The following is a 23,133-nucleotide window of genomic DNA, read 5'->3' as shown; positions in this document are numbered from 1 at the left end:
GTGTCTTGTCCCCATGCATGTCTATCCTCAGAAAGATATGGTGTGGCATACAGTCTGTAACCAACTTGTTTTAGCAGCTTCCGAGCTGGGATGAAATCTCAGGACAGGTGTATGCCCTCTGGGCTGTAGAGCTGCTCCATCTTAGCAGGCACTGCAGCACCTCACAAACATCTCTGAAAGGCAAAGATACAGGCACAGAGAATGCAGAACATGTCATCAGAGTTTAATAAAGTAAATTGGAAAGAGGAAAAGTAATTTTCAAAGCACAATTCACAGGAAACACAGGATAATTTACAGAAGCTAGAGGCTTCAAGCTGACAGTTCCTTACAAATTACTTATCTTTCAGGTTGGTCACTTGAGAGAAATACAGAACAGCCAAGAATCACTACAAAGGCATGATTTATATGCAGAAGGGCTACTGCTCACTGCAACATCTCTCTTGGAAAATATGGTGCATAAGTAGATATGTTCCTTAGAACAACCAAGTTGCTTATTTCCATATTTTGCAAAGATTTGTAGTTTTTCTTCGAAGATAAATCAATATTAATTTCACCACTGAAAGGGACAAAAACTCTGAAGTACGAGTATTTGTTTTCTTTATGATTAGCAAATCAATCATAACTCAAATATATTTACCTCTGTTCAAGAAAAGATATTAAAAATGGCATTGGGTGTAGTTTCTTTCTGACAGTGTCATTTTGCCAGGGCTTCTTAAAGTATCTATGGAAGTCACTTGGAAGTCACCATAATCAAAAGTTTGCATACTTGGAATAAAGAAAAAGAATGAAAAAAGCGAGCCTAACAGCCAACAGATGCAAATCCACAACCCTTATCCCAGCAAACTGTGCCTGAAGAATGCTAGGGAGGCTCAAATCTAGTTTCTTTAGGTCTCCTACTAGTAATTCTTGTCTTTTGCCAACAAGAAAGCTCAAGGTAACAGATGTCTGTTGGCTTGTTGGGAAAAGTATTCTGGGTTTCAGAAATGCATCTGGCGTTTATATAATTCAGACAGCATGCTGTTAGTATCCGCTATATACAACCAGCCAGCCTTCCCAACAGTAAGAGACTCCTCAGAGCTGTGCTCTACGATATGGAGTGGTTTTACTGAAACCATTTACTACAGGTTTTACTTCCAGGTTTACTACACTTCCCATCTGAAAATGGGTATTAGTTTTAGAACTAAACACAGAGCTTTTCATTCTAGGTCATCCTAAACTAAGCCAAATACAGATTTGAACCTGAACTTTCTCCTTCTGCCATTCCTTAAACCTAAGCCAGACAAGCCTTGTCACTCCTCTTCTTTACCTTACACTGAAAGCTCAAACAGACACACCACTTCACCAGAAACATCACATAATTCTTCATTTCTGCCATTTTCCAGGCTAACCTCTGCCAAAATAACCCATCAATAAAGCCCCTGTGTTTTTTTTTAGCTTTCAGATATTAACAGCTGAAATATCCTCTCAGGCATTATTTATAGCATGATACATTCACGTCCTTTCAGATTTACAGGCAACCTTTTCAAATGAAGAAAAACAAAAGAAACAACTGCAATCTTCACTTGATAACATTTATTCAACATTTTCTGAAATAAGCGAGAATTTTAAGACCATAAGCAATCAAATACAGCCACAAATAAACCATACTGACCCTAAATTAGAAGCACTATGAGAAATACACAATATTTCATGAAACAATACTGTACATCAACAACCTTAGGAAACAAACAACTCAAACCATATGCTTAGGTTACTCACAATATAAAAAACTTCAACCTTTAAAGAAAAATATAGATTCAGTCCAATTGTAGGATCTAATCCCATGCCCACTGAAGTCAATGGAAGTTTTTTCATTGATTTCAATGCTTAAAGGATCGTGCCCTTACTTTGCCTCAAGAGGCACTTTAATTATTATACAAGGCCTAGCCTGAATACTATTACAAAAATGTCAAACATCAACTCAAGAGTATGTTCCAGCAACTTTCAGGAAATAATGGAGAAATAGGCTATCTATCCATGCATGGAATAAGGCGAAAGCTAATTCATTCAATTAGGAATAATCATTTTTACTAGTTTCTTCTTCACAACACAAACATTTTAGACTTTTTTAATTAATGGATATATTATATATCATATTATGCTTCACATTTTTCCTACCTCTACTGAGAAAGCTGGCACTGACATGTCATAAAGAACTCCTCATTAATTATTGTTTTCTGTTCTGTAACAAGCACAAGAAACTCAATCTGGGTTTAGTAATAGTGTCTACCAAGAAAAAAGCACACACTATCATAAGCTTATAGTTTATAGAGCTCAAGGTACATTAAAATGTAATTCATGAAGTTCACAAATTCTGTTTTAAAATATTTTTCCAAACTAAAAGCTGCAGAAAATTGGTTCTTAAATATTCTACAGAAAATTCTGAAGCATCTAATGGTTTTAAATTTCTTATGCTTTCTTCTTAAAAATATTTAAATTAGGTTAGTAGCCCATCCTTTTGAAAAATAATCCAAAAAAGATTCACTAGGTTACAAATCTTTTGTCTTAATCAGCGTAACCAAAGGTTTGTCATCAGGGCTGTAATCTTCATAAGCAATGGGGGTTGCATCATACATTGCAGGTCGGGATTTCTTGCCAAACCTGGAAATAAAAGAAAGGTTTGGTGACAAATGGGAGTATGAACACATTAATGGCAACGACCCTCTGAGCTACGGCATGCTGTCAGTAACAGCCCAGAGAGCCTAGGTAAATCCTAAATTATACTGCAACATGCCACAAGTACAGATGTTTACCTACCTGAACTGGAACTTTAAAAATGCATGCTTCCACTCACTGTTATTAATTCTAATTATTAACAAATAGTAATAGTAATCATAATGATAATGCAATAAACAGATTCCACATCAAAGGAATTCTGCAGGAATTCAGCAGCCAAGTTCAGCAGTACCAGAATCTGAGAAGACTGTAGAAGTTGAGAGTAAAACTGACATATTTTCACAAGGCCAGATTTTTATTTCAGATTTTTTTATTGTATAGCCTTCTCTAACAACCTATGCTAAGGTCAGGTCATACATATTAACCAAAAAAAAACAGAACAAACAAACAAAAAAACCCCTCAAATCACAGATAACCTTGTTACATTTGCATTTGGAAATGCAACAGTAGTGCAATGAATCAAATGCCACCGACAAAGCATTAAAAATTGTAATTTAAAGGCTTTGCTCACCTGACATCCAATTGAGAAGCTTGGTGAAATTATCAGCATCCTGTGCAGTATTAGCAATTCTGACAAAATTAATGGCAGGGAAGCTGTTGCAATGCCACAAACACACTAATCTCACAAAGGTATCACATGCAAGAGTGCAGAGTGCAGAGAACTCCTGTGGCCATACCATTAAGGTTCCAGTGCTGACCTATCCAGAACTTGTCAAGGTGCCTTTGCACTGCATGGACAATCTGTCACTATTCTGATTATTTATTAAGATACAGAATGCAACTTGAATGTGGAAAAATATCTTCTGTGTTCTGACTACAATTTTAAACAATAATATGAAAAGGAGGCAAAAAAGGGTCAAGTCTGCCTTCCCTGTGGACCTGGTGCAGAGCAAAATATTAACACAGAAACACAAAGACTTATTTATGTAGTGATCTAAACAAAGGATTCTTTTTATTCCCTTCTTATGCACTGTATTAATTCAGTATTAACTTGTGCACACTGGAAGGTGAGATTCAGAAAAGTCAGATTTTGAGGATAATAAGTATTTAGACCAAAACAAAATTAACTTGATTTTCTTCCCAGATTTTTATGCAACCTCCTGACTGCTCCAACTTAATTCTTTGCTGTTTTTAGTGATCTGGAATTATTGGTACAGCTAAAATTGCTGGAAGCAATATAACGTTGGAAATCTCATCTTGCAAAGTATTTCAGATGTCAGCAAGGCCACACTAGATAACATTTCCATGCAGGAATATTTCCTTTCTTCTACAGTTTACTGTAGCATACACAGGCAATGTTCACTCATCAGCTTCATAAAAGATAAATCTGATTTTTTGTAGATGATATAAAATTCCAGGAATCAAATCAGGGAATCAAGTTATTGTATCTTACTAACTCAGAGGTAGAAATGAGTTCTGAATCACCCATTTTCTTCATCATTCTCAAAGGCTTAAAGCAAATAGAGCTTTCTCATAGATACAAACAGTAATGAAAATTCTCCAGGGATTTAAGTAAAATTTTGCCTTTTTGACAAGAACAGAGAACACATGGCTTTCTGCACGTGGTAGAACAGCACAAAATTTGTTCTCTTGTGTAGGTCAGGGTTGACATGTGCCCCTTATTAGAAAATGCTGAGAAAAGACCACAGCACATATGCTAGTTGTTTGTGGCCTGGCTGAGACATCTGACTGGTGACCACGTTGCTTTGATCAGGTGGCCCAGAAGCCAGCCCCTACTTGTAGTGCCAAACGCTCAGCTCAGAGGTCCTGAGTGGGAAGTTCTAACTTAATGGGTGTGTACGTAGTAGGGTTGCACAAGGATCATATGCTGTTTTACTGTTTAATTGATGAGAAAAGAAAGCATGAAACAATTACCAATACAGTCTGCAAGATGCAAGGATTAAACTGGCGATAAATAGTGAAAAGAAGAAGGTTCCTGCTGCAGTGAATAGTGGATGAACTAATATGCTGCTACTGCAAAATGAAAAAAGATTCCAATACAAGATTATTTATCTAGGAACAAAGATTGTACAGCAGATGGGGAAAATCTCAGTCCTGAGATGCACAGATGCTGGAAAAAGACTGGAGTGATGTAACGGATGTTTAACAGTAGCATACTGCATCAGAAGAAGAATTATGAACTTAGATATAGAAAGACAGCATATCAGGAGTACTAGGGAAGTTTCATGGCCTCTAAGTGTAGCATTAATTACTATTTATGAGTGATAATACTGTTCCAAGGTACCTATCAGAGATATTTACTAGTGGCATAGAAAGCGTTTAAAAGTGATACTGAGAATTAGAAAGCACACTTTGTAATGAAACACAGAATAAAATCAACTTGTGTAACTTGACTAAGAGACAGAGGGCTCCATGACAATCTGGGGGATAGTATATATTCAACATCGGAATTCTTGGCGATGGCAGCTCCACATCTGTCTGCAAAATCTACTTCAACATGGGAAAGGGTTGCCTCTCCACTTCCTTAAAAAAACATTTCAAAAGAGAGCTAGCCATGGAGAATCATTAACCTCACAAATTCCATGCAAGTAGAAGAACTTTGAGAAAATTGTATAGCCAATCTCTAAGGAAATGGTGATGTCTAACTTCGGTGACGCAGACTGCAGTTTGGAGCATGCCTAGAAGCAGAAGAAAAACCACCTATTGCTACTCTGCTCAAAAACATACAATGCATCCACAAATAAAGTTTAATCATGGAAAAGAAAAGAGAGAGATCAGAAGGAAAAACAAAATGCATACCCACAGGAGGAAGGGATTATTCTTTTCTCCACAGGAGGAGAATAATGAGAAAAATAATTTTCTCTACCTTGTTCACAAGTGGCACTGTGTGTTCCTTAATATTACTGAACTGTAATCCTATAGTTTCCATGAAGTTGAGACTCTGGCAGAGGGTAAGAAAATTGTGCTAAAGCTCATCAGATTCAGGAAGCCTCATGTTCTGCAGCCTGACACAGCAAACAAACACAGGAGTGTGCTCACTGCTCAGAATGTGCACAGCGCATGAGTGGGGAGCAGCTGAGCCCGCAGTGACAAGGTGACTTAATCAGACCCTGATGCACCAGGCTCTTCAGCTTCCACAGACAGAACAAGAGGCAGCACATGGAAGTAAGAATTAAACTACACTATAAGCAGTGCATGAAGTCTAATGCTAATGGTATCTAAACACGAGAAAATCTTACAGTAGTGCCATGGCTGTAATCAGATATTTTATGAAGTCAGTGTGGATGCTTTTCTAAAGTGAATGATACAGTTTCAACAGCAGTTCCTGGTTCCAATTTAATGAAATCTTATGGCTGTATTATCAAGGGGTCAATTATTTTATAACAGCATTCTCAAAATTTAAAAGCTTTAAAAATGAGATGAATATAAATGGAGTATTTATTTAGTCTTTGCATAATGAATATTAAAAACAGCAGTGCTTCACTTTGTTAGAAGACTATCTAGTTCTGGTCTGATAATTCTAAGAACATTTAGTAAAAGTATCCCTTTAGCACATTCATTTTCTCTTACAGCAAAAGTACATTGATTAGTAAAGATCAAATTATAAAAAAACGATCAGAAGAAAGACCTGCTAAGAAACTTGAACAACTAATTTTAAAATAATTTACAGTATATGCACCAGGCATTCATACTCCCTGGACACCTACTGACACTGTCAGGAACCTTACATTTAAAGAAAATAATCTACTCACTTTTCCTTTGGCCTACATTTCCCAAAATTACTAGCAAGTTTTGGTATCTAACTGAGAAAGAGAGTGATTTTCAGAAAATGCTGAGAAGCTATTATTTGAAAGTCAGGTCTTTTAATACGGTGTCAAAGTCAGACTGGGGTTTTCTAAATACACAGATTTGTGTGTTTATACAAAAAGAACAATGAAAGTTGTGCTCCTCTTCTTGGGTTGACATGATCAAAGCAGTATTTTACATCTTCCTGAAGCCAAAATGGACACAATAACCTTCACACCAAATCTCTCTAATTAACTAATTTGGCAGCTGTCTTGGCTTTTTTATGATCCATCCATTTTATGAGAGCCAGAGAAGAATTATTTGGAATAAATATGCTTATTTTCATTTGCATTTTATAGGACCACCTTTCCCAAGATAGGGAAAGCCTTTATTGTCAGGTTTCAATAATGTGATTTTTAACTGCTTAATTTAGATCTGAAAAAATCACCATGAGTACATCCCAGTTTAAAGACTTCTTTGGATGTCATTTAACCCCGATGCAAATTTGTTTTTCTAAACTTTCACCTTTTGTAATTAGTGGAGATTCATTCTGAGTAACCCAGAGATAAGTAAAAAGACCTGAAATTGTCAAATTTCCAAGATATAAATGGCTTCATACAGGAAATTTTCATTATGAACATTTCCATTACCAGCCAGTGAGACTCCAAAAAGCAGAGGAAATTCAGATTCAAAAGGTCCTGCCTTTCTGTACACTTTGCTTAGGTACCTTTGGATAGAAAGCTGCCAAATTTGCTTTGAGAAGTAAATAAGGAAACCCAGGTGTTTCACAGCGTTCCTCAGGAGACCGTTCCCAGTCTCTGGGGAAGAGCAACAGGAGTAGTAAATGAACAGGAATGACACATTCACCACTGCTGCACAAATAAGACAAAAGGTGTTTGATATGAAAGATTAACAGTTTTGCACTTGCTCTCCACCCTAGGAGATGTCCAGTACATAACAGCAGATTCACAAGGCCAATGAATAAAAAGCTATAAAGCATTTCGTGGGCCATAAAGCAACTAAAGAAAAAAGCAGTTCTCAGGATGTGTGTGCTATGGAGATGCTGAGCTCCTAGCAGAAGAAATGTAAGGCTGAGAGGAAAAAGAGACTTCAAGGGAAGACTTAAAAGAGTACTGATATTATTTGGATTACTATATTAAGTAAACCATATACAACTTCCTTTTTAAAACATTTACTGGTTAATATAATTTGACAACGAACAAATGTTTTAATGTAAATCTAGTTGGAACACTTTAAAGAGCTACTGCTCAAAGCTGCAGTATGATTAAGTGAGACTGTGGGAACTCCTCATCCATTTCAGATTGCTTGGAGAAGTTCAGTGCTGGTACAAATTAACCTTTTTTTTTTTTGCACTGAAACAGAACTGAAGCATTTAGAAAATGAATTACCAGAAAATCACTACCCAGTATGCACACATTTCTCCACGTCAGTGCACAGGAACATCTCTCCTTCCATTCTTTTAAAAGCAGTTTAATTGTAATATAATTGTTGTTGGAATTCAAAGTGATCTTGACAAAAAGAAATGGGAAAAAGGAACGACAAAAAATGAAAGTTCTATCCTATTTAGAGATGTCAAATACATAAAAAAACAACACTGGCTAGGATGCAATATGGCAAAAGGATGCTGGGGGTGAGGGAAGAGACTAAGACATCACAAAATTGAATCATTAGTTAGTGGTGTAAGGCCAATTAAAAGAAAAAGGTTTCACTTTCAAATGTATAAATAGAACTGACATAAATAAAATACAGGAGGTGATTACTCAGTTCTTTTGGTACAGGCAAAGCTTCAGCTGGATAACTATTTCCATTTTGAGGGACCACTCTTCAAAAAAGAGAAAAACAATCTGGAACGTGTCACAGGGAGCCAGTAAAGAGGCTGTCGTGATCCAGGAGGAAACACTGAAGGAACGGGTTGGCTTACTCCAGGGAAAACAATAATAGTTGTGCTTCTACTGAGGGAGGAAGGGAAGGACGGAGACCTGATGTACATAAGTACTGTAAAGGGAATGGTGATACACTACTGTGCATGATGACCTGAAAAACAGTAAGAAGTGGTCTAATGCATAGCAAAGAAAATCTAGGTTGGATTTTAGGAAAGCACTTTCTAACTCAATTCAACTACTTTGGAGATTTTTAAAGGCAATTATTGGCAGAGAGCTAGGTATAATTAATGCTACATCAATACAATGGCTTGCTCTTGAGCTCTTGAATCCCTTCCAGTCTGGCTTTTGTATTATTCCAACACTCAATGCCCTGGGTGCCATCACTCCATTAAAATTAAACATCAAGAGACTACTCTCTTGAGGAAAGCAAGTAAGAAAGATTCTCAGTTGGAGGCTAATAAGGCACAGAAGATGAGTCATTTGAAGAATCCAACTGAATAGTATGGTAAATTAATCAAAAAATCAACAACTGGCTTTGCTGTCTCATCAAATCACTTGCATGCATCAGTTAGAGAGTATTTTTACCCTAAACAGATCTTACAGGCTAAGAACTGCATCTGTCCCTCTTCACTAGTCACACCAAACAACGTCAGAGTAACTCCTGCTGCCTTCAAGGAGTTGTGCTGGGTTACCATACTTGAGCTGAGAACAGAACAGGGATCAGAAAGAACAAGGAGCAATGCCACTGATCCAGTCTTCTCAGAGCGAAGCAGCCCATTCTCTGCCAGCAGCAGTTAGATGCAACACGCAGGGACTGAAATTGCATATCACAACAGATTTCTTTTAAATTAACATCCCCAGAACAAACCTGGCATGTCGGATAGAAGCAATTGCATTACTGAATTCACTGTCGATGCTTCTACAATTGTAAAACTCTTCGTAGGCTGGCCTGGAAGAGCCTTGGTATTCGATACGGCTGATGCGACATATTCCCACAATTAGAATAATCAGCATCAGGACGAATGCTACACAGAGAGCCCCAATTATGATGTAAAGGGAGTGACGAGGCATGTTTGTGAGGCTCTCTGCCATGTGCCCGGACTTCCACTGCAGATCTGCCAATAAGAAACAGAAGGTATAATTAGTATTTTATAGTATGAAATAGTACTTTATAACCTTCCTGCTGAATGGAATTATTTTATTATATACACTTTCAGTATTTTTCTAGAGACTTTTGAGCCAGGAATACATAATTTGAAACTTTCCAGGCTCTGCTATGGATATCTCAGCAAGCCTAATGTGCAGCAAATTCAAACAGCACTACTTGATCTTTCAATCATCATTTTTGTACCTTTTTAATGATCATAAAAAATCATTTCTCTAGTTTGGTCTCCTATTTAATCCAAATTATAGAAAGTGAGCTAGTTATTCTCACATTATGCTTTACTAAACTGCATGCTCTATGAAGGCAGGGAGGTTTTTTATCTGAAAGTTTCCAGTGCTTTATAGATTTTTCTGTGCAATTTCTCCCAATAAATTAGTGAATGCTTCTACTAAAATATGATTTAATGCGTATTAAACGTTTGGTTTTATTTTCAAATACGGTGCTTTGTTGTGTCTGTACCAAAATGCAGATACTTTCAGCACCAGACTGTTCTCCCGAAAACCCTCAAATGCACCTTTCTTGCCTTAATTTTTTTTTATCTGTTATTACTATACAAATTCACAATGTTTTAAAATAGCAAGAAAAAACTTTTTAAAGTCTTTTTCAAGTCCTCAAAAGCTTGATAATTTTCACCTTCAAGCAAGGTGGAATTAGATTTAGGTGATCTCCTAGTACAGATCAATATTCTTGTTGGTTTGCAAGAGTACATTCTCTGACCAAAAAAATTCTGTAGCCTAAGTAGATAAGACTTTCTGTCAGTGCACAGATTAGTACAAAAAACAGGCACCGTGTCTCATACATCTTCTTCCTTAGCCCTATTATTTTGACAGCTGTATCAGGGTAAACAATCATCCTCCCTCACGTACAGACAAAGCAGAAGTCACTCGAGGAAAAAAAGACTGCCTCTTCCAGAGATGACAGTGCAGGTCGAGGAGTTCTCTTAATGTAGGCATGACACTGTGCTCAAGAAGCTTATTATCTTTTGCACTAACATCTTCCACCATCATTCTGCCAAAGACCTTATGCTTAAGGTCCATTCTTAGAATGGCATATGATCAGACTTGAAAGATTATGGTTTTGGAATATATCTGGACATGAGTATATTTGGAACCTTCCATTTAAAATGCCTGTACTGAAGAAAAACCATTCCTCTTTTACGAGATGCACAGCGCCCTGCAAAGCACAGGAAGGCAGATACGCATTCCTATGAAGGACCAGCATTTCAAGGACAAAAGGGCACTTCATAAGCGCTGAGCTCATGCCTAAGTTCCCTGAAAGGTCTCAAAGCAGAAATTAAAGTAGAGCTAATCTGGAAGAGGCTTCCTGTATTTTATATCCCCAACTTTTTTCTATAAATATTCTCAATGCCCAAACTATTGCCTGTCAATGCCAAGCAAATTATTTATCAATTGCCTATGTCTTCACACTTCTTTCTTATTAACTTTAGATTTCTTACTAGCCTGCACTTCCCTCTAGGGTTCATTTTTGGCAGTCCTTTAAGGCTACGGTAAATTATTTCAGACCTGGAATGGACTTGAATCATTCTAACTACAGAAATCTGACACTCTTCTCAAGTTATTTCTAGAAAGTGACTGTTCTTTTTTTAAAGGGACTTCTGCTTTACACTGTTTGGGAAACTCCTTTTACTTAATGACAAATGCAGTCTAGGAACAGGGATGTCAAGGACGTGCTTTGAGAACGTTAGCATATTCTTAGCAGCCACCTCTCAAGGATGTTGATGATGGTTAAGTGATTTGAACCCCTGAGCTACAATGACACGTTTAGTAGCATCTGTGGATAGAATCTGCATTTATCACAGAAATACAGGGGAACATACAGGTAGTGCAGGAAAAAAAAAGTCTATTTTAGAGGAAAGTAGAGGGAAAGTCTGAAAGATTAGCATATGGGATTCATCTGGGCGCTCTTTGAAGAAATGGATGCTTTTCTTATATAATAGTAAAGGGCTGTCCTGATGCACCCCAAGCTTGTGCTTTCTCACACTTTGTGTTTGCAAATTTGCTCTGTTCATGGGACTGCTTGTTACTGTTGTTTTTTTAAATCTTCCTAAAAAAGTCAAAAGAGATCAGTAAAGTTTCTATCTGCCTGAATCATTCAGGGATTTAATGTTTCTACAGTGCTGTTACTGCGATTTGCTTGGGCAGACAATGAGGAGCAAGTGCAGCTGTGCTCTGTGCAGTTTGGGATAGGTTTCTATTTTTGTCCTGCAGCACATTCATCACACATGGTGGTTTCTGTCAGGTTGTCAGTCTAAGCCAAAATCAGATCTCACGTGAGCAAATATATGGCAAGACAGTCCTGCTTTAGACTCTGCGTCTTCCATCTCTACATGCTAGGTATGAGAGATATTTCTTTCTTTCTTCTTCAGCAGATAAAAATACAAAGATTAACAGCTTATACTCCAAAGATTAGAAAGAACATAAATACATTAATAATTATAGCAGTGGCAAAGGTTATGATATTAACTATATAACTAGCAGGCATTAGAGAATCCATGAGAGACATTTCATAACCATTTTTACACCGAATGCCCCATTAACTTTTTAGGCAAATACAGTTCATCTCGAAAGAAAAATCTCTTACTTATAATTAAGACCAATTTAATCCTATTTAATTGGAATTGCTAACACTGGTAAAGAACCATAACATGTTCTAATAAATATCACAGTTCATCTAGGTGAATTACATTTCTCTTCACTGGTTGTTTTTTTTTTTTATATATACAGAGCTTGAAAACTGAAGAATGCCATCTGACAAAAGGATAACTCTGAAACCCTGATGGGATAGTAGAGTAGTGATTTCAGTTATTCAAGCTGGTAAAACAGATAGCTAGTAAAATAAAATGGGGAACTAACAGTAATTGGAGAATTTTTCAACAAGCTAAGTACAGTCAGCCTCCTTCATAGCAGCCAGTAACAGAAAGTCACGAAAGATAAAGCGTGATGGATTTAGTCAAAAGATTCCCTAACAGCAATCCATCTTGTCTTTTTCCAGTGTTCAGAGGATGGTCCAATAGAGAGGAAGCCAGTATACAGCATGTAAATCTAATTTCCGATACACTATTATCCACAAAATGCTGAAGCAATATAATAAATATGACAAGGGGCTATGGGGAGACCAGCAGAAGCAGATATACCAAAAGATTCAACCTTTAGAGCTGAGTAGAAACTCCATGCACCACTGATTGAGCTCCAGCAAGCCGAGATGTGCTGTATCTGTTCATAAAGGAGCTGGATATGGACTTTTTATTTCTAGACATGACCAGACTGAGTTCAGATCAGACAGACAACTCTTAGCTCTGTGCACAAAGAACTTCCCACAGATACATAGCTCTGTAGAAAAACCTGCAGATCAAAATGCTTTTAAATCCTTCTGCAAAGTGATTTCTTCAAAACTCAGTCCCTCTCTATTTGCATAATCCTTTATATACCTATTAAAATCCAGGGAGTTTAGGAAACCTTCCACAGCTTTCTGTATTAGCCACTATACTGATTAGAGAAGCTGCATGTCCATACCTAGATCTGGCTGTTGTGAAGTATCACAGGGCCCTGTAACAACATTTTCATTTGATGTTGGATAAAAGAAACTTTACTAGCAAGGGAAACTGACATTTGTTGATGATAAACTTACCGAAGAAACTAGTGGTAGATTGCATTTTTAATTTCACTACACTATTATTACATATATAACTCCAGCATCTGGTTTGTTTGGAAAAAAAATATATCCACAATAATTTCAGCCTCTTCAATTGAAAGCAGCTGCCACGAAAAATACAAAATGATTTATTGCCCAAATATTGAGGTGGGAAGGAAAGGACCAATATTTCTGGTTAAAAATCAGGCTTGCGGTATTATCAATGCCAATTAACACTCAGATAATTGCCTGGCTCTAGTCACAACATTCACAAGATAGAAGAACAAATCAGTGAAGTCAGTGAAAGGCTTGCTACAGTAATAAATACATGCTGTTGCTTCTTCCCATCATTTAAAATTACATCATTTACAAGCATGTAATGAAAAGAAATTCCAAGTTCTTGAGCAGCAGACAAGGCCACTGCTGTTCATGTATAACCAGATGCTACATGTAGAAAAATATGCACTAAGCAGAGACAATCTCCTCACTCAAGAGAATGATGTTTCAAGTTTAGTTTTTTCCACTCCTTCTCCTGCAGACTTACAAATTGGGTCAGAAAGAATTTATTTGACCACTCGCAGTTGTAAGCTTGAACCTCAGCTGTCTTTTTAGTTATTAGAGGTATATGTCCCTTACAGAGTGATGCAGGAATAACTGAGCAGCTGGGTGGCTGAAAAGGCTCCTTCCACCATCTGTTCTGCTTTCTCCCCATTTCCCACACTTACACTATGTATCTGTGGTTGAAAGCACCAAAATCTTAGTCACCCTAGGGCATGACAGCCAAAGGACTCCAGAACAAACATCCCTGATTTCATACAGCCCATCTGCAGGGCTCAGAAACATGCAGCCCTCCCTGTTTTCCCTTAGTTATTCATTCCATAACGTAACAGAAACGTAATTGTTACTATATGCAGGCACTCCCTGAAACATGTCTAAAGGACGATGATTGCTTTTCTAAGAACTGAGCTCATCTGTCAGCCCACTACTTAGCTAACGAAGACAGAATTGTACTTCCTTGCTCATTAACTCAGTGACTCCTGAGACATGCATGTCGAGCAGCCCTGTCAGTAAAGCTCATCTGATCCCCGCGTAGCACCAGCAATATTGCGTACAGCCAGCACACAGCACTGTGTTCCCAACACCACGCTGGGTGATGACATTTTGGGTTAAAGTAGGGACTAACACTGAGAATAGAAATAAACTTAAAAAGCAGTTGACATATTTAAGCAATGTTTTAGTAAAAAATGAAGCTTTATATTGTCATTGTGGAAATGATACATAGAAAACATTTTTTATTCCAGCCTTTGTGTAGACATTTTCTCATAAATGTACAATAGGAATTTTCTGAGTGTATTCTCTGTGTAAAATGCTAGAGGTGTAAATAATCCCCTCACAGAAATGTGTGCATCTGTGTAAAATCTTGAAGGGATCTATGGCCATGTAATCTGAGCATTCAAGAACAGCTAAAGTTGAGTAGAGAAGAAATCTGTAGCCCAAGAATGAGACATCAGTGAAATATAAAGTAGCCCTCTGTGCAGCAGGAATAAAAACTAATTTCTGTATTAAATATTCCACAGTTGGGCTTCGTATTTCCTTTTTCTCATGTACTCTCTACTGCTTAATAAGTGCAAGTTTGCACTAAAGCTTTCCTCTGTGCTAAGGGGGATCACAATGGAGTTTATCAGACCTTCCCTAAATCTTACTAAATGTTAGGAAATACTTTGTCTAAGAGACCTTTATCTTCCTAACAAATCTGGTGGAAATTAGTTCTGAAAAAGGTTGGTATCAGCATGTGCACACCAGTCAGCATAATTACACAGACCTGGTGGCCTAAGGGAAGCAAGTTCAAAAGTTTTGTGGAAACATTTCTAGAACTGCAGGTGCTCAGAAGTCAGTACCAGTCTGCTGTGTACACAGCTCTTTACACAAGTTGAGTACCAAAATGCTCTGAAGCATACGTGCAATTAAGAGACAAACTGCACAGTGCCCAACTGTGATGCAGCGTCTTTGACAATCTGGCCCAACACATCACCAGGAAAGGTGCCAGAAACAGAATCTTCCAGCTTTCACAGCTACTTTTGAAATGCTGTGGCCTTATCTTCATCCCGATCATCCTTATGCTTGATTCCTATTGTCCAAATCTAGTTCAGCATTCTCCTCTAAAATGCATTTGACAGAATTTTGATAATTTACAGATGATTTGGATTATTTTTACAAATATTTAGAGAAAAATGTAAATTTCTGCAGCATAAGCCAGTATCATTTTTAAAAGTTTTTAAGACAATTAAGTACATATATATATATATATATATATACATATCTTAAAAAAAACACAACTTTTTGAAGTTCTTGCAAAACTTACGTATTTCACAGTTTGCACCAACCCACCCATGTGGACAGTGACAAGTGTAACCACCGGGCTGATCTATGCAAGTTCCAGCATGGTGACATGGGTTGCTGTCACAGTCGTTAATGTCAATTTCACATTCTTCACCTTGTATCAGGAGACAAAAAAAAAAAAAGCAAAAAACCAACTTCTATACAGCAGCCGTATCACACATTAGACATGTCATCAATGTCATTTGATTTTTCTCTGCTTAATACCTTATAGCTCAAAAGCATCTTTGTTCACAGGGTGGCCACAAAGAGGAAGGCCACAATGATGCTCTGAGGGCTGGAGCATCTCTCTGATAAAGACAGGCTGAGGGAGTCGGATGCCTCCTCCTTGAAGGCATTCAAGGCCAGGCTGGAGAGAGCTTTGAGCAACCTGGTGTAGCTGGAGGTGTCCCAGCCTATTGCAGGGGATTGGAACTACGTGATCTTAAAGGTCCCTTCCAACCCAAACCATTCTATGATTCTATGATTGCTCAGTCTGGAGAAGAGAAAGCTCTGGGAAGACCTCCTTGTGGCCTCCGAGTACTTGAATGGAGCTTATAAGCAGGAGGGGAACTGACTTTTTACAAGGGCTGATAATGACAGGAGGAGGGGGTGTGGCTTTAGATTAAAAAAGAGGCACTTTAGATGTTAGGAAGTAATTTTTTACTCAGAGGGCAGTGAGGCCCAGAGAGCTGTGGATGACCCATCCCTGGAAGTGTTTAAGGCCAGGTTGGATGGGGCCATGGGCAGTCTGATCTGGTGTGGGGCAACCAGACCACAACTGGGAGGTTGGAACTGGGTGATCTTTAAAGCTCCTTCCAACCCAAACCATTCCACGACTCTAAGAACATCAAAAATATTCCATAAGTCCTTCAAGAAGCCACACAGAACCCTTAGAAAGGAAAAACCCTTGTTCAACCAGGTAAGAACAAAACTTAATGGATAAGTGACTTGACTTACCTCACTCAGAGTATTCTCTCCTTGCTTTAAATATAAATTCTTTCTAAAGCAAATACAATATAACAAATTGCCATTATATCCCAAATTGCTATGGAGTTCACAGATCACAGAATCACAGAATCACCCGGGTTGGAAGGGACCTCAAGGATCATGTAGTTCCAACCCCCCTGCCTAGCAGGGCCACCAAACACACACATTCAGATCAGGTTGCCCAGGACCCCGTCCAACCTGGCCTTAAACACATCCAAGGACGGGGCATCCACAACCTCCCTGGGCAGCCCGTTCCAGGGCCTAACCACTCTCCTTGTATAGAACTTCCCCCTAACATCCAACCTAAATCTTCCCTCCTTCAACTTGGATCCATTTCCCCTAGTCCTGCTGTTGTCAGCCCTTTTGAAGAGTTTACTCCCCTCGTGGGTGTAGGTTCCCTTCAGGTATTGATAGGCTGCAATGAGGTCACCCCGCAGCCTTCTCTTCTCCAGGCTGAACAAGCCCAACTCCCTCAGCCTGTCCTCATAGGGGAGGTGCTCCAGCCCCCTGATCATCTTAGTCGCCCTACCTCCCTACTATACTTGGGAATACCATATAAAGTATCTTAATGCTTATGAATTGTTTTGACTTTGTACAGTGTAAGTTGAAATATATTATCATTCTAATTACCAATTTACAGTTATCACTTCTTTGATGAAAAGTTGCTTTGTGGCAAGGACTCAAGAAAACTCGAATATGTAGAAAACAGATTATTCCATTTTGTCATCTGAATGCAGTCATTTGCATTGTTCACAGTGGCTTTGGCCAGCTGCCTCAGTGCCTGCCACCTCACTGTGCTTTATCACATGGAGACTGGCTGGGTTGTCTCAGATTCCTGGATTATTATATGCATATATATATTTTGTCATTTTACCTTTGGAGCAGATGTCCTTAAATTAATGTCTCAACATGTATCTGTCTGCACAGTGCATTTCAACTAGCACACACCTGCACACAGCCTATCAAAGCATAATTATTAATTTTGACTGGACAGTGTTTCACGGCTTTATTTCCTTTTTGTGTGATTTAGGTTACCATGGCCTTTACTGTGAGGAAGAATACAATGAATGCCTTTCTACACCCTGCCAGAATGGGGCCACCTGCAGAGACCTCGAAAATGGCTACAAGTGCTTGTGTCTTGCTGAATATGAAGGTAAAATGGCTCTCATCTCTTGTTTTTTGAATGTTCCATGTATTATTTTACTATAGGTTTGGTTAAAAACTGATATACAGAATCCTCTGTTGAGCAGAAACAAATCCTGCACGTAAAATCAATAGTAGCAAGCTTTGGTGTAGATCCTGATCCCATGGTCTTCATTCACATGAGTAGTTCAGAGTAGTTCAGACATAGCTAGCTTGTGTAGTTACTCATTTGAGAAATGTATGCTCCTGTATGGGGACAAGTGGAATCTGTCTGTTCTTCTGAAGTGTGCTTTTTTCCTACTGTTTTTAAGTTGTGCAGAGGGTTTTCAAAGAAAGAATAATAAAATTATTTCATCAGCTATTCTTGGGAGCCATTATATGGAGAGCTTTCCAAATCTTACTTTGGGTTTTCCTGGTGAAGTGGGTTAAAAACACAGTGATAAAATATTAGTATTCAAAGTAGATTAGCACAGAGGAGTAAAAAGGGAAGTTTTTATTTTGGCTGTTCGTTTAGAAGACCATAAAGCCCAGTAGCAATAGTTCTGTGACTGCTTTACCACATTAAGCACATCTGGTCCTGGACATATTTGAATGGAATCTGTCTTCAGTGTTTCACAAATGATTTAAATATAGAGCAGGAAAGTATGTGCTTTACTGTACAAAATCTTTTATCTTGCACTAGATTTCAGCTTTAGACAGTGTAGCACTTTACCATTCTGTGATACATCCATCCCTCTGTGGAGGGCTAAAACACTGCTTTGTTTTGTGTGTTCTGTTTGGAGTTGTGCTGTGAGAATATTTTGAACTTATGTATTATTTCTATTATATATCTATAAACACGGAATGATTATGTTTTAAGGAACATTACCCCAGCATTTTTTCTCATTAAGAGTATCAGCCTTTATCCATGTTGATAAGTAATGGTCATTTAACAGCTTTTTGAGGCTAAATATTCATTCCATGCTGCTGATTGCACTGTTCTTTGTCAATAAAGAATTCATCACTGAAGAGGTGTAGTCAGATGACCCTCAGCTTTTCATAACAGGAGCATTTAAGGAGCACTTAATCATAACATTATGACTTCATCTTTTGCTTTCAACCAGTCTGTACGTGCAAGTGAGAGCTCTGTGAATTCAGCATATTTTGCTTCAAATTAAAGCATTAGACCTGGTCATCTGAACAGTTTTTGCTGATTACTGAGCTTTCTTCTTTCCACACTTAATGTATGCAGTGTTCCTAATGAACAGAGCAGAGGTAACTGGCTCCAGATATTATGTGGGCTATTATGTGGGCTTCAATTTTACTAACGCCTCTCCCTGTCTGCAGTCCTCCTCCGTGCCCCTGCCTTCTTCTGGACAGACTCCTGGTAGCTCCCAACATGCAAACGTGGCTCCTGACTCTGCTGGCCTCCTCTGCTTTGCTGCAGAAGTAGACGCTGACTAACTCAAGTGTTTACTTATAGCTATGCATTTGAATAAATTAATTTATCTTCTTAATTGCCTCAGCTGGGCTCCTCCATTTCCTGCGAAGGTCAATGAGAGGCATCAGAATGCTTATGCATATAATTACATTTTTATGTTCAGTTATTACTGAAGATGATTATTGTTTAAATTTTATTGAAGAATAGCTGATCGGATTATGCATCACTATGTCATTGTTTTTTGTAGAAACTCCAGCAGGTCTTGTTAGCAGAAATTGCCCTACCTCCCTCATGGGTCATAAGGGCAGTGGGAAAGCACATGCATTAAAGCTTCAGCACCCCAGAATGTATGGCTGCAGTCATACGGCAGGCTTGGAAGTTGCACATCATTGCACTCCTCCAGATGAAGTTACCACCTGTTCTGATTCCAGACAGTCAATGTGCATAATGTTAACAGCAGTTACTAATTTTTCCTTTTCAGGAAGTCTCTGTGAATTATACAAAGATCCTTGTGTTAACATCAACTGTCAGAATGGTGGCACTTGTGACAGTGAAGGGCTGAATGCCACATGTATTTGTGCACCTGGATACGCAGGCAAGTAATTTGTGCCTTACACAGGATGTTTAGTTGACAGTGTTTACCATGTCCGAAAAGAAGACAAACACCAAATAAGACAGCATCTCTTGAAGGACACTAATTAATTTGGATAGTGGTGGATTGTAGTCAGTCTAGTGGGAATAAAAATGTATTGATATTTCTTGCAATTCCTTTCAAATTAAAAAGTTTTGTAGTAAAAAAGTATGTTGTTGAAGGGAATTCACTAGGCAAACGTCTGTCTAGTGTACTTTCTGAGACTAGACTTCTGCTTAAGACTAGATTGAATTTTAAAAATAAAATTGTGAAGAGTTTCAGGTAAGCCAATATACTAATTGGACACTTGAAACTGGAAGATGTTGTAACCTTGACCCATTAATTACTGTGAACTGAAGAAACCACTCATTCTGTTACCTGAATATACAATCTCTAAAAGCCCTGAAGTGCTTGTTACAAATCAGTTTGTACTTTGAGTAATGATAAGCAGCCCATTTAATCCTTTGGCCTTATATTTAAACTGATATGATTTGTGTAATCAAAATATCTGCCATAATATATTCTAGAATTTGATGCTCTGTTAGTCATATAAGGTAGCATCCAAGTGATAGTAATAGATGAACCTATTCATAGCCTTTTGTAGATCAAATAGTGCTTTTTTTGCTGTGATAAAGGCCATAAAAAAAAAAAAGCTTTCTGTTGCACAGCGGCAGTTTCTTAGAGGCACTTATTATCTACATTATAATAACTCCAGCAGGGACAGGGAGGTGATCGTTCCTCTCTACTCGGCTCTTGTGAGGCCCCATCTGGAGTACTGTGTCCAGGTGTGGAGCCCTCAGTACAAGAAAGACATTGAGATTTTGGAAAGGGTCCAGAGGAGGGCGACTAAGATGATCAGGGGGCTGGAGCACCTCCCCTATGAGGACAGGCTGAGGGAGTTGGGCTTGTTCAGCCTGGAGAAGAGAAGGCTGCGGGGTGACCTCATTGCAGCCTATCAATACCTGAAGGGAACCTACACCCACGAGGGGAGTAAACTCTTCAAAAGGGCTGACAACAGCAGGACTAGGGGAAATGGATCCAAGTTGAAGGAGGGAAGATTTAGGTTGGATGTTAGGGGGAAGTTCTATACAAGGAGAGTGGTTAGGCCCTGGAACGGGCTGCCCAGGGAGGTTGTGGATGCCCCGTCCTTGGATGTGTTTAAGGCCAGGTTGGACGGGGTCCTGGGCAACCTGATCTGAATGTGTGTGTTTGGTGGCCCTGCTAGGCAGGGGGGTTGGAACTACATGATCCTTGAGGTCCCTTCCAACCCGGGTGATTCTGTGTATTATGGTCTGGCTATTCAGACAAAGAAAATTTGAGCACTGAATAGTTTTGAGGCTTGTTAAGGGCCACTCACTTTTACCATAAAATACAAAAAAGGGAGATAATCTGCTTGAAATATACATATGATCATCAGTCTTAACAGTAGTTAAAAATCTTTCTAGAAAATATTTCTAGGAAATAAACTGGTCACAATTCTCAGTAAGTATAAATAATGTGATTAAATGCAACATAAACATTGCTTCCTCCCTGTAAACAGGTATGTGTGACCAATGAAAAAGGCAATCTGCTCAGGTGTTTCTAAGCAGTTATTTCCCACTCATCTGAGATTCAGGGAGTGCTTCATAATTAGCCAAATAACCTTTAGGGGAAGGCTTAGAATTTAAGAGTACAAACAAAAGATGTTCTTTCTTCAAAGTACAAACACAAATAGTATGAAGATTTGTTCTAATACATGCATTTTTCATAATGTTTGTATCCCTTCTGGAAATTACGGCAAACAAAGAGTTAAAAGAATTTTGCATTTTCTACCACATCTCTCTCTTCAACTGCTCAATATGTTCTGCTACCAATTTCATGCCACAGGACCATACAGCTTGCCTGCAAACTGGTCAGGAAGTTAGAATCAACTCAATTGAGTGGATAATGAAGACAAATGATTGCCTTTTGTGTTTTCTTAAATAATTTGGCATCGTGAAAACATGGCACTATCTCTTCTTTCCTCACCTGTGGGAAAACTGAGGATAAGCATTCTAGTCTAACAACAAAAGCAGCTGTTAAACGTTTAACCCTCTTCCCTCGTTGCAGCCAGTATTTCTCTTGTTACTGTGATGCAATACAGCGAATACGTATTTGTAATCTACATTATAATGCTGTGTGTTGTAATAGGTTTTCTATGGTCTTTAAGATCTTTATTTACTTGTTACATACAACCATAAAAGTAGTAGATAAATGACCATATCATAAATTCAGATTTTATGGACATGAATAAAGACTCCAGGGAAAAGGACTTAGTAAGCTGGACTTACTAAGACACATTTCAGAACCATTTTCTCCAAAGCCAGAAGATGCATCTCCCCCATGTGCAGGCCCCCAGGCCCTCACCCACAGCACTGCACCTGCTGGCACTGAGTCTCCTCCTGCAGCTCTTCAGAAGGGCTTCTCTTCACACTTGCTTTTAAATTACACTGGTGTATGAGCCATGCATGGTACTGGATGCAGAAGCAGATCATTCAAGCTAACTATTTGTGGGTTTGTTCTATTAAAGAATTGAGATGGAATTGGGAGAATATTTCAGAAATAAATTCAGAATAACAGATTACAGCACAGTTGCTTCATTTGTAGCACAAGCATTAAACTCACAAGCAATACCAAATACAGCTATTTGCCTACCATGATGTGTATAACATTTCTATGGACATGTTCAGAAAGGAATGCCATGTACATTAACAACACTACTCTAGCTGCTGCGTCCTGAACAAGAGAAAACAAGTTTGTCATTGTGGCTTTAAAAAGGACACCTAAAAAGATTAAATTATTTTTCCAGGTCACTACAAAGTGAATATACCTTGAGTTTCATGCACATCAGCAGAATCTGCCATTGACAGTTTCACTTTGATGTGCTCTCTTCAGAGGCTGGGAAAGGAATAGTGAACCTAAAAGGTACAATAAAATAAAGATGTCCCCGCATTACCTCTTCTCCTTCTAAACAACTGTCCTTTGTTATCCATCTTCACAAGGGCAGTAACAGATCTGCTGCCACTCTCACCTGGATTCCCAAATCCTTCCTGTGAAGCAACAGGGAGGCATGGGCTACAGACAACTACCTGTGCTAAGGCACTTTTCAACATGGCTGTGTCAAAAATTACAAAGGGAAAGAACATGAAAGGGAACACAAAATCTGTATCAAGCAGGCTGATGAGAAGCCATGGGCTTTGTCAGAACCTTCAAGAACAAGCTGATGGGGCAAAAGATACAGCAGTGTCTGCCGACCTCCTGAGAATATCTGCGCTAACAGGTTAACAAAAGGGAGAGAGATGCTTCCTCTCTCTTTGTAAGTCGATAAAGAACAAGGTTGAAAGCTTTTGAAGGTCTCTCACACACTGCCTCC

The 23,133-nt window shown here is 38.5% G+C and overlaps 1 protein-coding gene across 1 annotated transcript in view; it reads right to left on the bottom strand.

Annotated features, from left to right (window-relative positions):
- Positions 1-1,418: 1,418 nt before the first annotated feature.
- DNER (delta/notch like EGF repeat containing) overlaps positions 1,419-23,133 on the bottom strand; it is a 106,978-nt gene continuing 85,263 nt past the window's right edge. Inside the window, exons 9-11 of the mRNA XM_042820887.1 lie at positions 15,545-15,719; positions 9,235-9,481; positions 1,419-2,640 (exon numbers count right to left, since the gene is read on the bottom strand). Of these exons, the coding sequence (XP_042676821.1) occupies positions 2,529-2,640; positions 9,235-9,481; positions 15,545-15,719 (534 nt within the window). The 3' untranslated portion in view covers positions 1,419-2,528. The remainder of the gene's footprint in view (positions 2,641-9,234; positions 9,482-15,544; positions 15,720-23,133) is intronic.

The sequence above is a fragment of the Centrocercus urophasianus genome, unplaced genomic scaffold, assembly GCF_019232065.1.
Source record: "Centrocercus urophasianus isolate 14NV4802_14NV808 unplaced genomic scaffold, USGS_Curo_1.0 seq_19, whole genome shotgun sequence".
NCBI lineage: Eukaryota > Metazoa > Chordata > Aves > Galliformes > Phasianidae > Centrocercus > Centrocercus urophasianus.
Note: the sequence above shows the minus strand (reverse complement) of the source record. Positions and strands in the feature narration are given on the sequence as shown.